The sequence below is a fragment of the Leuciscus leuciscus genome, assembly GCF_965113295.1.
Source record: "Leuciscus leuciscus genome assembly, chromosome: 7".
Classification (NCBI taxonomy): domain Eukaryota; kingdom Metazoa; phylum Chordata; class Actinopteri; order Cypriniformes; family Leuciscidae; genus Leuciscus; species Leuciscus leuciscus.
The window spans coordinates 28,780,980-28,799,632 of NC_138731.1; the positions used below are offsets into that span (position 1 = coordinate 28,780,980).

Genomic DNA, 18,653 nt, shown 5'->3' on the forward strand with positions numbered 1-18,653 from the left:
ACAGAGGAGAATTCTATTACCTGTTCACACACATACAATCTTACAAGCTCTCAGAGAAATGCACATCGAATTGAATTATTTAGTTTTTGAACATACGTATGTGCACACACACGGGTAGTGAATTCTATTTCCAGTCCCCTATTGGACAGTAATCCTCTCTTCACTTCCTGCTACGATAAGGACTACATCACACAGAAAACATCTCACAGTGCACCGGTGTCACAGAGCGGATCCTAACAAAAACACAAAAGATGAATGACGCATACATTGTGCGTCAAAGGACGATGTTTGGAAGGAAGCCAAATGTCGCCCCTCAATGCACCTGTCTAATTTTATAACAATTGAAAAGAATTTAGCATGCATTGTCAGTGAATTAGAACTGACCGCTACAGGGTTGCTGTTAGGGAACTCATGAGTCATGCAGATGATGCTGAACTAGAGATGTTAAAGTGCTCCTATTATGCTATTTTAAAGGGGTCCTTTTATACCCTTTTACAAAGTCTTGATTTTGTTTTTGGGATGCACTAGAATATGTTTTCAGGCTTGATTGTTTAAAAAACGCATAATTTCATCGTTTCCGATGAAGCCCCTCCTTCTGAAATATGAAATGTGCTGTGATTGGTTAGCTGGCCCAGTGTGCAGCGCTTAGCGCGTGTTCGGGAAATGTCACGCCCCTTCATAACCGCATGCTCTACTCAGGTGTAAATATTAAAGATGGCATCAATTTCAAACCATTTCGAGCCTGATTCAGACCCTGACAATGTTAACGAACAAGAGGATTTTTTTTTTCTTATAGATATGATGTTATCCACCATTTTATCAAATTTGTCAGACAACTATGGTAATACAAACAGTTATCGATCACAAAATCATGGATAATTTTCCTAAGGGGCAGAGAACAGCCTTACAAAAGCAAGAGCTTATAAAAGCTAAAGTAAACACTACATCAATACTGTAATGTTAGTTAGCAGGCATGCGGAGACAAAACTTTGCCCTTCGTTTACATCTATTATAGCAACTACATAAAGCTTATAATTGGAACTGTTAATAGAAAACCCAACTACAAACAATAAGACATATTTACGAGTTGTGATCCATAAACAACAGATCGTCCTGACAAAATGGGAATGGCTACGTCTTTTAGGAGAAGCTTTTGTGCATATAGCCTGCAAAATGTGCAGCGCACAGACTAACGTTGAGGTTATAATGTTCAGGAACAGTTTTAAAAATTAATTTGAACCTCTCTAAGTTCGTTAGCTTCAGGACAAACTTTTTTCCTGGGTGTAAAAAACAGCGACAACAACTCTTCCTTATCTCTAAAGCAGCCCAACATGGCCTCACCCCCTTTGTTGCGTGTTCCCAGGGTTTATGTAAATTTTAGGGTTTGTGTTGTCACCAACCCGGGAAGAAGCTCGTTGTAGTCCCTACCAGCCGTTTGTTGTAGTCCACAGCTACTCTAATATGAACAGAAACTATGGCATTGGTTTTACAGCAACAATTCGAGTCTGAGTCCAATAATGAAACAATAGAAGAAATAGTTGATCAATTTGAACCACCACCGCAAGCACGACATGAGCAGGGCGTTTCTAAGTGGTCGACGTTATTTGCGGGCAGTGTAGAGCATAGGCTGGTTATATGCAAATTTGTAACAAACCTACTTAGATTTCAGCAGGATCAACACCCGAAATTACTGACAACTCGTTTCAGTCAGTTTAGAAAACAGTTCTTTCTTTTGGGAGACAATAACTTTATTTGTCATGCACTTTGATCTTTGAAACTTTGCAGACCTTTTACAGTACATTCACAAACAGCTGTATATTATATCAACTATGTGCTAGCCGGCAAGCTTTTCTGGAGATCTTGGCTCCTTTTCAATACACACAAGTAGTAGTGTGGAATGCAGAAGCATATGTCATTGTCGTGGTAACAAACAATGATGCTTGCCTGTGCTAGCATGTGTAACACCCTGCATCTGAGGTGATTACTGTATTTGTGACCCTGGATCACAAAACCAGTCACAAGTAGCATGGGTATATTTGTGGCAATAGCCAAAAATACATTGTATGGGCCAAAATGATAGATTTTTCTTTTATGCCAAAAACCATTAGGATATTAAGTAAAGATCATGTTCCATAAAGATATTTTGTAAATTTCCCACCGTAAATATATAAAACATTTATTTTTGTGAGTGAATGCAGCACAATCACGAACATAAATGGACGACTTTAAAGGCGATTTTCTCAATGTTTAGATTTTTTTGCACCCCCAGATTCCAGATTTTCATATTGTCCAAATATTGTCCTATCCTAACAAACCATTCACCAATGGAAAGCTTATTTATTAGAAATAGTATATACCAACAATTAGATTTCAAATAAATGCTGTTTCACTTTCAATTCATCAAGGAATCCTAAGAAAAAATTATCATGGTTTTCACAAAAATAAAGCAAAACTGTTTTCAACATTGGTTGAAAAAAAGTGTTTCTTGAGCATCCAATCAGCATATCAGAATGATTTCTCAATGATCATGTGACACTGAAGACTAGAGTAACGATGCTAAAAATTCAGCTTTGCCAACATTTCAATTATATTAAAATGGAAAACTGTAATTTTAAATTGTATTAATATACTACAATTTCACAATTTTACAGTTTTTACTGTATTTTTGAACAAATAAATGCAGCCTTGGTGAGCATTAGAGAACGACCCCAAACTTTTACACTTTTTACCATTTTGCATTTAAAAACCGTTTACAAACTCAATCCAGTTCTCAATTTTTCTAAATGGCAATGAAAATAAGCATGGTGCTTCTCCTACTCACAAACTAGTCAATTAATATTGTGTACCATTCCATAATTGTGCCATTATTGAAGAATTTGGAAATAACTTGTTGCTGTTTGTCTAAAACAATGTTCAAACAAAACCTACACCATGCATATACTTACACACACAAGTAACTAGCATAATCTGTTAAGACTGTTACATCAACGTGACGATTAATTCTGTCAGGATTTCTTACTGTAGTTCAGGGGTCACATTCACTTGCAAAGTAAATTTTTAATGTATTTTGTCAAAACAGAATCTTAATAGGGGTTTTTCATCTGTGTTTGGTTCTGTAAAATTGCTTCTTTTCCACAAGTTCAGAATGACTTTACGGGATTGGTATGAGATTGATTATTTGTCTTCATTCATGGGGCTTATGCAGTTAGCTGACTGCAGTAAAGTGAATGCCACACCAGTCTCAGCCCTGCATACTGCCATCCTGCCAAGATCTGCATCAAAACACACACACACACACACACACACACACATCAATAAAACCTGTCAGTATAATGTGCTCCTTGCTTACATCAGCATGGTGCCTATTTTTATACACAGTACATATGATAGCGTATGTTTTACACCTGCCACCTGCCTTTCTTTCCTAAGCAATAAAGAGAGGCGCTATTTTAATATATTTACAAATCTTTCTAAAACGAGCACAAATGCAAACTCATCCATGCACACGTTGAGTATTCCCCTATAAAAATGATTTGCAGACAGTGTATGCAGTGAGTGCACAGAGAGGTTGATAATCAATAGTGCAGTGTGAATGTTTAACTTTGGCTGCTTTCAATCAATACAGAGCTCTGAACAAGAACTAAATATACAGTAGTACCATTCTGCCCAGGAAAAGATAAAGAGAAAAAGTGAGGAATGAGGAAGGAAAATGAACAAAATGCAAACTTAATCAGAAAAAAACACAATCAGTAAGCCGTAGTACATTATGATGTGTACAGGATGAAAGATTGTTATAAATATTATATATATATATATATATATATATATATATATATATATATATATACACACACATATATATTAGGGGTGTCACGATTCTCCAAATCCTCAATTCGATTACATTTTTGATTCTAAGGTCACGGTTCGATTCACTTCTCGATTTATTTATTTTAAAGCACATGTTGCTATGCCATATTTAGACTAGACTTTTATGCAATATAATATCTGACCTTTGTTCGCAATGTACCACAATACATTGTCAAATTTAAAACATTTATTAACAACATAATGTAACTTATATCTTCAGTCAATTGGAAACTTAAGCAAAATAACCTGCCATCTAGTTTCTCTTTTGTAACTGCAGTCTTCTTCACAGAAGATGACATTCAAGTTCACAACAAAACAAACAAAAACAATAACACAGCCATGTCCATAGTCTTCACTGAACAATTAAATGTCTTAAACTATTTCCGAACAGTTGAACATACCACACAGGTAAATGTGCACTGCTCATACCTTCAATAACTTTCTCCTTTACATTATTGTACATGGAGAGTATCACCATAGCTGTGAGATGCGTTCTACTTGGGATTTCGTAGTGTGGTTCTAGCAGACTAGCACGCTAATTAAATGCCCAAATTTTCCACCACCGAATAAGGTTGCATGTGTGCGAACGTTGTCAACATAACTCACTGGAAAGAGGAGGGGGTTCAAGTTCTGTCGATGGGTCTCCTGCATATACAGTTGCAATGCTATCTTTTGACTGGCTGTAGCTAAGTTAGAGGAGGTTGACTCGCAGCACTTCAACACGTGTGTTTTTTTCCGCTTGGCAAGCCGACCGGACGTGACATGGGGGCGTGGCAGCATCGACGATTCCATTTTTTAATTCGAAGTTCGAGATTGTGACTTTATTTCGATATATATATTCGATATATATATTACTGACCCCAAACTTCTAAAAAGTAGTATAAGAATATTATATATTATATAGGTATCAAAGATCCTTGTAGTGGATGTCATGCAACAGAATACAATGATGATCTAAAATCTGTGCAGACAGTGACTTTACACAATAGTCCATGCCAAAACCTTCAGCTGACACAGAAATGGCTCCCAACAGAGTCAAAGCCCCTTCCTTTCATGTCTCATTAGCATGTGATACATGCGGATGAAAGGGCAGACAGAAAGACACAAACAGTAGAAGAAAAAGTATCAGAAAAAAAGGAAGAGACAGATTGAGAGAGAGACAGGGAGAGTCATGCTTTTCACAGTTAAGTAACACAGTCCTATAGTTATCTACGGTAATGACAGGTCCATAATTAGCACAAAGCTAATTCACTATGATGCAAAAATGGCTCACTATCTCTCTTTCCCTCCCTCCTTTCATCTGTCTGCCACATAATTCCTGGACATTTCTTCTCTCTACTTCATGCTTAGTCTGACTCTCTGCACACAGACTTTGTTTTCTCAATATCGCAAGCAAACCTCTGTGATAACCAAATAAATAGCGTCATCATTAAGGACAAACTAAAACATTAAACTAAAAGTAGATTTTTTTTGCAGGCAATGTTTCCAAATCATAAAACACTTCAGACACTTGAGCTGTACAAGTGCTAGGATCGGGTTAAAGGAACGTGATTAATTTATTCATAAATTTCACACACCGCAAATCAGATCACACATTTTCACTTCTAAATTCTCTTCTAAATTGTGAGCTCTTTCTCTTTGGCGAATTTACAATTCATTATATCTGTATTGAAATGAATAATTCTGACATGGAAACTGCAGACTTTGCATTTTCTAAGATGATTTTAGTATTTTTTTTTTTTTTTTGTGGAAAATCAGCAGAATTATGTGGAATGGATTTAAATGTGGAAAAATTTAGCAAAACTGAGTCTTAAGGTGTGTAGTTGTAGTTTAGTTCTCTATAGGTACAAATTATACATTTAGTCCTGGTTCCCTAAGCATTCACACTGTAATTTTTAAGACCAAACCTAAAAAAATTCATTAAAAAAAGCATTTATTCAATTTATAAATTTTTTTGTATGTTTTTGGTCTGTGTTGCGTTCATATTTCATTCGAACCGCACCAGAGTTTGTTTGTAAGTGGACTGAGACCCATCTTTTTGGCAGTCTGGTGCGCACCAGGGTTTGAATAGAAATGTTCACGCTTATTCAAGTGAACCGCACTAGCAGAGCAATCGCATCAGAGTTTGTTTTAATTGAAGCAAACCTACCAAGTGTGAACACGCCCTTAAAGTCCTATTAGTTGATTAAAGCATCACCAGATTTGGGACAATATTTAAAGGAACACTGTCTGGGCTCTCAGTCAACATCGGTTTAGAGCAATTTACCTTTTTTTTTTAAAAATGTATGTGCTTCCGAAAGCGCACTGCTTTTTGCAAAGTAGATGGCCCTTTTTTATTGTTTACATGACGTAAATGCAAACTATAACCGAAGACGGGAAATTACCCAGCAAATCGAATCAGACATCTCTGAAAATAAAACATTATTGTAGGCTTACTGGTAAGGCAAGAACACTGATTTCACTCAATAATTCATTTTCTGTGGAGTTGTGCAGGCACTGAATCCAAGCAGGCCTGTTCAATAATGCTGCCAAAGAATTATAGAACAAAAATACTAAGCTAATGCAGGTTTCTGTTAGTGGCCAATACTCATGTTTAGCCATTATTTATCCAACTATGTTGGAACTGGGTGTCTCACTCTCCCTGTCTGTCTGTCTCTCTCAATTTTTCTGTCAGTCATTCTCAGTATTAATGCATTTGTGACATTGTGCAGCGATACCTCTGGGAGTCACTCAAATGGTCTTACACCCCTCTATGCCATAGGGAGGTCTTTAAAGCAAGGAAACATGACAGCATTATACCTTACCTCAGAAAGTAGCTATCCCAAAGCCCTCCCAAAGTCTTGAAATTACACTGTGGAGGAAACAGCATTGGATCACTGAGGAAAAAAAGGATACAGCCGTACTCCTCCGGAACGAGTGCCGATGGCAAGGATCTTCTGCACCGGGTCAAATGCCAGAGCTGTGGGCTGATAGGGAAATCCATGACGCACCGTCTACAGAGAAATGAAAACAAGAGCAAACATGAAAAAAGCGTTTGAAGAAAACATTGTGTGCTGCGTCAAGAACAAAGTACTGTATAGGCAACTTCAGTCATTCATTCCCACACAATAGTGACACAGCCTACGGCCTGCCTGAACCCCCTGTGACTCTTCTGAGAACAACTCACATGAGACAATCCTCGCTGCTCAATGTGCAGCCACCCGCTCCTTCCTCTCTCCTTCATAATATCATCTGCCATATTTGTATTGGTTTGGCAGTACATTATACTGTTCAAAAGTTTGGGTTTGCTAAGATTGTGAAGTCTCTTATTGCTCCCCCAGGCTGCATTTATTGTATTAAAAATACAGGGTAAACAGTAATATTGTGAAATTATTGCAATTTAAAATAACTGTATTCAATTATAATATATTATAAATGTTTTGTTTTTTTCTGTGATGGCAAAGCTGAATTTTTTTTGAGTGTCACGTTATCTTTTCAATGTTGAAAACAGTTGTGCTGCTTAATATTTTTGTGAAATTCATCACTCCTTTAATACAATTGTCTTTATTAATAATATAATAAAATTCGATATATATGTGAGTGTGATTTACTGCACTAAACAATGGGATTGTGTCATAAATGTGGGATATTTATGACACAATCCCATTGTTTACTGCAGGAAATCATATTGGTGACCTGTGTTTTCAATCCACAGGTTTGAACTGAACTGAACTGGTTGCTGACTGTATCGGTGTGGCTCAGTGCTTCTCCTGTTTTCCGTATCAGTGTTTTTGAGAATTTTAGCGATGTTTCATCTGGCTTTAAACTAGTTTAATCGATGCATTTGATTTGTGGTTTGTATCGGAGAACTCCGCACCGAAATGGAACGCTTCTCACCAGATCTCACAGCGATGGGTAGAAGTCGAGTGATGGAGACAGTCAGCAAGTAAATTCATTCACAGATCACGCTGCGGTGTGCTGATAAATGCTCGGTGTGGCACGCGGTTCAAATGAGGAGCTTGTTGAGAGAAATAAAGTGAGGAGGTGTTGTGTGCGCTGTGTAAACAACATGATGGTTATTTTAGTTCAAGACTAAATGTGAACATGCATTTACTCATCTCACGTGCACGAAAACATTCATTATTCCTAAAAATAAATAAAAACAGTAAAATGCAATAAAAAAAATTTAAAAGTAAAATAAATCTCAGAATTTTACGCAAAACTTTTATAATTAACGTTAACTATATTAAATTACATAAATATACTTTATGTATTTAATCTCACTTTATTAACCAATGTCTTTGCTGCTGACCTTCAATGATCTAATTCAACCATACTAATAAGCAAAAATTACTTTAGATTAGATTTAGAAATAAGAGTGTTGAACTTCCTTCTCCTGTATCCCATTTTTCTTTAATCCAGAATGGCAGCACAGCTGAGCGGTTTGTTTGAGCGGCGCCCTCTACTGTACAGGCGTAAATATGCATTTCCTTCAGCCTGAGGCTTATTCATTTCACTTTTGGTTGGAAAGGCGGCAAAGGCCCTTAACATTTGCCAAAAATAGAACTTTTTTTTGTTGTTATTAAAAAAAACAAAAAACAGCAAGCCCAGCCCAGGTGAGAAAAAGTAACGCATTACTTTTCATAAAAAGTAACTAGGTAACGCAATTAATTACTTTTTGGGGGAGTAATGCAATATTGTAATGCATTACTTTTAAAATATTGTTTAAAAGTAATGCATTACTTCCCCAACACAAAAGTTGATAATATTCATGTATTATAAGGCGATGGAAGAAAACCTTATCCATCCCATTTTACTCTTTAATGTCAGATGTCAACATTTCTTACCAAATGCAAACTGTTAATGGTGGAGGATGTTGTATTGATGGCAACATGAAGTACAGGTCAAATTACTCAAGTCAATAAAATAACAAAACAAATGCAATCAAATATGCCCTGCTACTTAGTTTTCTGAAGAGCAAAATCACTTGGGATTTGAACCCAGGAACCTTTCAACCACATAATCGTATATCATGAATGAAGATGACACCAGATCACTTGATTGAGCCCCTGAATCATATGGCATTTCATGCTGCCGTCAGGCTAACAACACTCCACTTTCTATCTCATTTCCTCTTCCATGTCTACAATCTCAGCAAAGATCTCAGCATGCCTTTTTGGCACCTCGCTGACCACTCAAACTCAACTTCATCAAAACCAATCTCCTCTAACCCCCAGTTAACGCTGCCGCACTCAGTCTCTCTTCATCCCAGCTGAAGGTCACACAACTGTCAACTCTTGCTGTGCAAAAACGATGGAATCCTTCATGACCAACTATCACATTCAAGGACAAAAATGCAACAACCACCTAAACCAGCCCTCCTACTCCACCCAGATGTTTGTTTATGCTGTTTATTTAATAGCAAGATTACTCTTTTCTCATTGGCCTTCGTGCCTCTGCTATATAATCCCTTAAACATATTCAAAACATTGCTTCTCGTCTCAGTTTCAACTCAGTTCAATTCTTTCTTTCAAGAAAGAAAGAAAGAAAGAGTAACACTTTACAATAAGGTCTCATTTGTTAACATTAGTTAATGCATTAACTAACATGAAATTACAGAAAAAGCAGTACATTTGTTGCAGTATTTACTAATCTTTGTTAATGTTAGTTAATAAAAATACAGTCAGGTTAGTTAACCGTGCATTAACTAATGTTAACAAATACAACTTTTGATTTGAATAATGTTTTAGCAAATGTTGAAATTAACATTAACATTAATAAATGCTATAGAAGTATTGTTCATTGTCATTCTTAGTTCATGTTAACTAGTTAACTAATGTTAACTAATGAAACCTCAATTTTAAAGTGTTACCAAAGGAAAAAAAGAAATTACATACATACAAAAAGTATTAATTAATTTAAAATAAATAAAACTGAAATAATTTACCAGTAATGCCATAAATTAAAATTATAAAATTATAAAAAAATAAAAAAAAAGTTTTTAATAAAATAAAATAAACATTTAACAAGATAATAAATTAAGTTAAGGTAGGTTTAGTGCCAATAGTGATGGCTTTCTAAAAGTGGGTCTTGAACCGACAGCCTTCTGGTTAAGAGCAGAGAGCTTTATTATGTAAGTGTGCATTTAACCTCTAGAATTTCTCACACATTACATCATTACAAATCAAAAATGAGAGATGCTGTTATCTGCCATTAGCAAACAACTATTTGTAAGGACGGCCCCTTGTGGAGCATCATTGGGTTAAGTGCTTTGCTCAAGGACACAACAGTGACATGGGAACACAGTAAATCTACAGTTCAAGGGTTCACATCATTAAATCTATTTGCTGATACTTCAGTGGTTGATCTCGTCAATAAAATTACTGGCAAAAATGCTTGTTATTACTAAAGAGTTTAGTTAATAAAAAAAAGACAAAAATGTGCAAAAATATGACAAGAAAAATCACTGCACAATATATAAAAAATGCACTAATATGGTTTTTAAGAAGAACATTTGTGAAAGAATATGATTGTTTCAAATAATGCATTCAAATACAATAAATGTCAGGGATTGACCTGTTTGAGCTGCATCAGCTAATGTAACACCAGTAAAATGAAGCGCTTTTCTAGTGGATTAATGAACTCACCCAAACAAATTCAATACAAATGAGAGTAATCGGATATATGCAATATATAAACATATTACAATGTGCATCTGCAGAAAATGCACAAGTGATTGCACAAATTAACTGTGTAATTCATGTTGTGAATACGCTGTTTCCACAACAATACACTAAAACACAAATGATGAATAATTACATAATTATTATTCACATATAGATTATTAAAATAATTACAATAGTGTACTCGTCTTATTTCAGAATATCAGGTTTTTATAACCAGGACATTTTTCAAACAAAAAAACAAAAACAAAATGTTGATATGTTTAAATTTGATTTATTTATGTTTGAATATTTCATATTCAGTTTACAAAATATTTACAGAATATTTCGTTTATATATATATATATATATACACACACATTACACACACATACACATGTCGGTAACTATGGAACTTTTCCTTATATTAGCTGCGTAAGTTTCTGGTCCACACACCTGTCCACTTGTTGCAGCTGGGATCACATCAATCTTTAAATAACCAACAAAAGTGCTTCAAAGTTCCTAAGCCTCTCACTATAGCGAATCACTTATTTTGGGGATATTTGGGGGATATTTAATTTAATTTTAGCAATCAATAAATTCCTCTTGAAACAAACTTTGTTGTATTATTTTAATTTAATACTGTGAAGCTGCTTTGATACAATCTGTATTGTGAAAAGCGCTATACAAATAAACTTGACTTGACTTGACTTGACTTATGTGCCATTTTACAAAATGAACATTTGCCTTGTTATACTTGCAGCAAACTGCCTGCAATCGCTGTACTCAATTGAGCTGGTTAGGGGCCAACTTCAAATCATGAAGCTCTGGCTGTGTTTTATTTGGTGCACTGAACTGTACAGATTACAGAAGTTGTCCAGAATGTGTGCTCTGAAATGTAAGAGCAGGTGCTGTCCACAGCCATCGGTGCTGGAAGCGTGCAACGAGAGCTATACACAGCCTGCGGGTCTGTGCTAGTGCTCTGGCACTGTCCACCACAGATGGTGCTGAAATCCATCACACATGCGGCTCCAGAGCTGTGACGCAAATTGTGACACTGTCCAAAAAAATTAATTTTTAGAAACAATTCTGCAGATTAGTGCAGAATAGCTCCTGATTGGGAAACGAAGAGAAAGTGACAAGTCCATGAGGTAACTATCTCACTTTTAGCGCACTCTCGCTCACTCACTTCCCCCATTTGTTTGGCTCCCTCATAGAGGTACGTTCATCAATAATTCATCTGCATAGCTCTGGACTGATGCAAGCAAGTACTGGATGAATGAACAAGATGGAGTGATCACAAAGTGAGCGAAAGACAGGCAGAGAGAGAGAGAGAGAGAGAGAGACGGGGTGGAGTGAGTGTGATGTTCCATCCGTGGCTATTAAGCAGTAATAAGGCTGTGATGAAAACCATTGTCATGTCCAAATTCTCTCGACTTGTGACTAAAGCTGCAGGTTTATGCAAACATCTGGAATCATTGCTCTGTTGCATGGGCGTGGCTGCATTCGATGTTTCAAAGCGTATGTGCGTGTGAGTGTTGCTTTATCTTCTCTATTAATCAAACGAGTGCTAATGAATGCCTCGCCGTATAGATTTTCATTCAGTGCTCTGCTTTATTGCAGAGTATTTAAGCATCCCCCTCCCATTCCCTTCTTAATTTCTGGGCTTCTGTCCTCTTGCTCTGTCTCTTGCTCTCTCTCATACTGATATTGGGTGTTGTCTCTGCCTTTTAGCTATTCAATTTCTCCACCCTAATTCTACTACTCCATACTGTTCCATCACTCTTTAAAATGGGTTTCATTTTAGGGTGAATTGTGACTAAGTGTTTGTGTATGGCAAACCCTTTTTCTCTCTCTCTCTCTCTCTCTCTCATACACTACCATTTAAAAGTTAAGGGTCAGTTAGATTTGTAATTCCTTTTTTTTCCCCTTTATTTAGTCAGCAAGCACTTTTGATACTTTTATGATCAAAAGTGACCGTAAAGATGATGGATATATCCATCAAAGAATCCTGAAAAGAAATGATCACGGTTTCCACAAAAATAATAAGTAGCACAACTTTTTTTTAGCATTGATAAGCACCAAATCACCATATTAGAATGATTTCTGAAGGATCATGTGACACTGAAGACTGGAGTAATGATGCTAAAAATTCAGCTTTGCTATCACTGGAATATGTTATTTTTATTTATTTTTTACTGTTATTTTAAATTGTAATAATATTTCAAAATATCACTGTTTTTACTGTATTTTTGATCAAATAAATGCAGCCTTTATGAGCAAAATCTTGACTTCTTTTCAAAATCTTGCCAACCCCAAATGGTACGGTATATCTCATTCGCTTCCTTAGTAGCTCTTACCCATGACTCAATTTCCTTCAGCCACAAACATCCGAATGAAACAACACAATCTTGTTCATTCACACTTGCAGAATCAAAACGTGGTCACACCACACGTCTAGCTGTCACAACCCTGAAAAAAGTTGTGTTAATGCTGAGAATCAGGCCAGGACCGCATATGCTGTGTGTTTGAGCGTGCCGTAGCATGCTTTTGTGCCAACCAAGGAGCAAGCCTGAAATGAACCTCCCCACCCCCACCCTCCATTTCTCCAAGTCATTCATACGGGCTATATCAGCTTCTTCAAGCTGTGTGTATCTGCCCCTCTCTTTGTCTTGCAGTTTGCTAGATAATACAAAAATGAATTAAATACTTCCAGTAATGCTGCTGGTATTCTTTCAACCCATACTTCTTTTTGTAACTGATGTGAAGCCATGAATAAAATGGAAATTTCTACAGCTACATTAATACTGCCCCATGGTTTTTGAACTATGGCTTTGTGACTTCTTGTTCAGTGAATGTTTTAATAGGAATTACAGTAAGTGACAGATTGTGTTTAGGGGTTTTCTGAGTCAGTTCATAAGAACCATAAAATACTGCAACTGTGGCACACTATCAATTACTACACAGAATAGGCTACTTTAAATTCTGTTCCACACATAAACAAATAGGAAATGTGTTTATAGTATGTATACAATAGTATATAATAGAAACACACTGTATTGACCATATAACACATTTAGGGCCAGATATACTACTGACGACGCACAAATTAAAGAACACAGATGAAGCCGTCAGATCATTTCCATAATGACCAACGCAATCTACCAAGATCAGCGCAAATTAGCGTCTGGTTTAAGACATGCTTTTTTTTAACGGTAAATAATGGCGCAAATACCAGTAAATTGACTAGCACAAACCTTAGTAAATCGCGTTGCATGATTCATTTAAATACTCTCCTCCCATACATTTTGTGTCTGAAAGGGAAACTCCTACAAATGCATATGAGATCATTTCAGCCGCAAAAATAGCACTGTCTACGCCTTTTCAGCGCTCACTTTTCACTGCGTGTCTTTAGTAAATCCTGACAGTAGTTTTTTAATGGCAAAAGATGATTTACGCTGGCACAAGCTGTTAGTAAATCTGGCCCATAAACATTTAAAGGGATGGTTCACCTTAAAATACAAATTCTGTCATTTACTTACCCAAAAAGATTTTTCTTCTCATAGATACAATGAAAGCTTATAAAGAACAAGTTCTGTCAAGCTCCAAAATGTACCATAAAGTAAAAAAAAAAAGTGCAGATAAAAGCTACAGCACAAATGTATATATATATATATATAGCATGACAGATGTGGTACACAGACATTGTGTGGTTGAAAACAGCTATTCCTTTAATGAGATACACAAACACACAAGCACACATTCACGCAAACACACACAAACCCGTCTCCCACAGCTGGAGTAGGGGCGGGTGGTCGGGGTTTGGCAGCTCTGCAACCTTTAATCATGGGCTGGAGAAGAGCTTGACACACAAGGGGGCACTGACCTCCTGTCTGTCCCAGCAGGGCAATGTGACCTGTGACAGGAAGGAGACGAGGAGCCTCCCTGTATCCATGCATAAAGGCGGGGTGTGTGTGTGGCGGGGTATACAGGCCCCATACGAGCTGCAAAGAGAGTCATTTGCCATTAAATATACATAGTACAGAGAGAGGATGAAAAATACATCTACTGGCCCCAATCTTTAAAGCCTCATTCATATTTTATGGCCAGAAGATTTTTTTTTTCTCTTTTTCCCTCTTTTTCTTTCTCTTTCTTTCTCATTCTATATCTCTGGCCTTTAATTTTGGATTTCGGTTTGTAGTCGACAACATGTTTAATTCTGCATTGGAAAGGCACAGGAAGGAGGAGAGCAACATGCAGTAAACAGACATGCGTGGCACTGATGTTATAGAACTCTCCAGAACACTGAGCAAGGGTCTCTCGCTCTTCCTCTATCTCTATCTATCTCTATCTAATTACATTTCAAACCACTCTTTCTCCATCGTTCCATATAAATATATAAATATTCCAACACATACACACAATGAACTCTCTTTCTCGTTTATTCACTCAGCCTTTTCTTTCAGAGGGGCGGGCGAGTCTAGACCCCAATCTAAAAATAGACCACACATCCAGTGCTCCCATGCTCCGCTCTGTGCCCAAGACTGCAGATCTCACTCTCACACTCGAACTGTGTCTTTCGCAAACACGCACACACACTGCACGTTATCGTTTTAGCAGAACAACAGGTCTTGTCATATGCTCTCCCAAATATTCTTGGATGGACTGTCGACATCAGTTCCATTCATATAATACCCTCTCCGCACACACACTTATTTATTTATATATACAACACGGCATTGATCTGTTGCTGCAATGCAATATAACACAGTGTAAGCAAAAGATGGTCTATATAAATGTCTGTTGAAATCATTAATGCAGCATGTATTAAAAATGTATTGAGGAAATTATTAATGCTGCCTTTTGTACACACAAACTTATATGTCAGAGCACAAACATTAAATATTAAGGAACAAATGAGTCAAAGCTGTGATGTAGTGGTTAGTGTACATGTGCGTCCACACATTAAGCCTGGGTGCTCATTCAGACAAAATGGGTTCGACAATCACTGATTATGAAAGTCTTGAAAAGACCAAATAGAATAGAATAGAATAGAATAGAATAGAATAGAATAGAATTAATATAATATATAATATAATGTGACAAACAGTTCTCTCTTGCATCTTAACATGCTTGATTGATCTTAACATTACATTACTTGATTGAATGATTGGTTGATCATAGGATAGGCCTACATGTGGATCGTCCCCAGATAGTGTGATCATATATTGTAACATTAGACAAAGGATGCCAGGGAAAAAACTAGGTGTGTTAATTGCAATAAAGAAATTAATGTGTTAAATAGAACATTTTTAATCGCAGAAAATATTTTTTACAGCCCTAATATATACATACTGTACATTAAGTCACAATGAAATCAAAATAGACAATTTCTCTTTTTTTCTGAATTATACAACATTTATTTTAAATGATTTATCTGTGAATTATTATTGTTTTTTGTATTCTTGTGCCCTCATAATATTTTATCAAAACAACGTCCATACCACTTGCAATGACGTTTCATCTCAATCTGTGATTGCAATAATAGAAAACCACAATGATCCAAAAATCCAATCAATTCCCGATAGACAAAATAAAATAATATGTCAATATATATTTCATTGAATGACATATACACATACACAAGACATACACATATGAATGACAAATGGTGGAATATAACAGGACAAAATATATTTTACAATTTAAACACAAATTTGTTGTTATATTAACAATTGTTTTTCCATTCTAAAAAATTAACACACAATACGTTCTCAACTGCAGCGTTTTCATTTCCGAAAATCCAATATTTAAAACAAGAAAAAATGCCTTTCTGCACAACAAACTTCTGTGGTCATATGTAGCAAATCTCTCAGAGCTGCCTGATACATATGGTGGAGACACTCTGTGGCTGTTCCCCGATAAGCTCTATTCCTTTAATATCCCACAGATCATCCGTACATGCTTCAGGAAGAGAAGCTTCCAGATTGGCACTTTGTGATGTACAGTATGACTCATACGCATGAAGCTAGAGCTACATCCTCTTAGTCCTTCAGCCAGAAAAGAAACATCTAGACACTGAACTTTTGAGTAACTTTTGAACCTTTAAAGCCTGAGACATAGAATGATAGGTATATGAGACGGTTGTATTCATACTTCAAATCTCAATTTCAAAATTACAAACGACTACGGTTGACAATTCTGTATTTGTTTCCTTAATTCGGTGATGTTCACACACAGTTCAGTGACAACCGCATTCTATAACCAAACTCACACCCGTAAATTTTCAGGACTCTCAACCGCATTCTTGGAAAACATGTACTGTGTGAACGCAACTGAACTGGACAGCTAGCTGTCTGTCACGTCATATGAGAGAGCCACTCTGCGCTGCACAAACACGTGTCTACCGCGTGATGTGGGTTTTCATATGTGGTTTCAGAAATTTACTACGACTGAGATACTCTATAAGCTGTGTTTCATCTGAAGGTTTTAGATCCAGTCACTTTTCTCCACCGGAGCAGTTCCCATCAGTTTTGTATTCTACGCGCAACTCAAATGATCCGCTCTCCACCCAAATCATAAACACTGTTGTCAGTTAATGAAGATTTGACAAATGAACTTGTGGATCCATTGGACTCTTGTGGTGTCAGACTTTTCAGTTTTAGGGACATTGGCATCTTTGATATTACTTTGGTCACTGTTGCTATGGTTACTGGTAAGAGTATCCGGGCTTGACTCCCATTGCATATTCAGACAGTATTTGAGACACTACGGTAAATTGCTGTGTGAACAGTTAATTTCGAGACTCACACCTTTGAGTAAAAGGGATTGTCAATCCCAGAAAATTACAGTGTGAACGTAGCCATAAAGTAACACTAAAGTACAGCTGCACTTTGTAAATAATCATTTAGTAGGCACGTTTACTTAGAGCAACTTATTACAGGAAATTGATTCTACAACTATTCAGTTATATAAAATGATTTTAAAAAATAAGTGCATAAAAATGTAAAAATAAATATATAAAAAATAAAAGTGTACTTACCTTAATAAAATAATAAAATAAAATGAAAAATAATAATAATTTTAAAAAAATCTGAGCATCTTTGGTACTTCACTTTGCAGAACATCTCATTTAAGAATGAATTGCTTGTCGCACTCCTCATTTGCAAGTCGCTTTGATTACAAGCATCTGCTAAATGAATAAATGTAAATGTAAATAACTCAAACTAATCTGATTCACTCACTACTAACTGCCTCAAATAAAATCCTTATCTTTCAAATACTCAGTGACATAACTCCCAAACTTCAGCAAATCCAGCTATTATTTTTTTTCTAATTCAAACAGACAATTTCACAAAGCTCTTTTTGTGACATAAGCTTGTTCATGAATATTTTGTGGGTAGTCCATCTGAGGCTGAGACTAGGTGTAGGATCCTGTGTTGTTTCATCCTGGGGTCTAAGGTTCAATCCCTGGGATCCCAGAGGATAGATTTATTGCTCAGAGGTTGCTCTTTCAAAGATGTGTTATTTGGTGACTGGAGAAGTACAGTACTGAGGATTGCCCCCTTCAGCAAATCACTTAACCTCAGATTGCTCAAGCAGGACCATGTCTACAATAAGCCGACTGAAAGTTCCTTTGGTGAAAAAAAACAACAACATCAAAAACTAACATAAACTCTTTTTTCTGACTGTAAAAAGCAAGTATGGAAACACACATAAATATGAGGCACACACACATACACTAAAAGCTTGTTGTGGTCTCAGCTTAAGTTCTGTCAAGAATAATAACCTTCCAAAGACAAAAATGAACTAGGAATGCAATCTGACTCATAATACATCCATAGGGTTAGAGCCTGTGAGAAAATACTTCTGAATAAAAGAAAGAAAATAAAGAGACAATGAAAATAAAGAATGAGAAGAGGAAGAAACCCAGACAGATTGCATTCTCATAAGACAAAATCAATTACATATACTGAATATATATATGTGAAATGAGGAAGATAACTACAAATAAGGAAAGAATAAAACAAACAGAGCAGGATTCTAACCATTCTCTATCAGAAATCTGGTTCAATCAGCCTGAAATGGTATTAAGCCTCAAATCCAACAAAAAACCTTAAAACAATTGAGTGAAGGGGAGGAAGA

The 18,653-nt window shown here is 36.3% G+C and overlaps 1 protein-coding gene across 10 annotated transcripts in view; it reads right to left on the minus strand.

Moving 5' to 3' along the window:
* stxbp5l (syntaxin binding protein 5L) overlaps positions 1 to 18,653 on the minus strand; it is a 147,649-nt gene that overhangs the window by 116,591 nt on the left and 12,405 nt on the right. For all 10 annotated transcript variants that reach the window (XM_082176359.1, XM_082176357.1, XM_082176356.1 and 7 more), the window contains exon 2: positions 6,763 to 6,860. In XM_082176359.1, the coding sequence (XP_082032485.1) occupies positions 6,763 to 6,860 (98 nt within the window). The remainder of the gene's footprint in view (positions 1 to 6,762; positions 6,861 to 18,653) is intronic.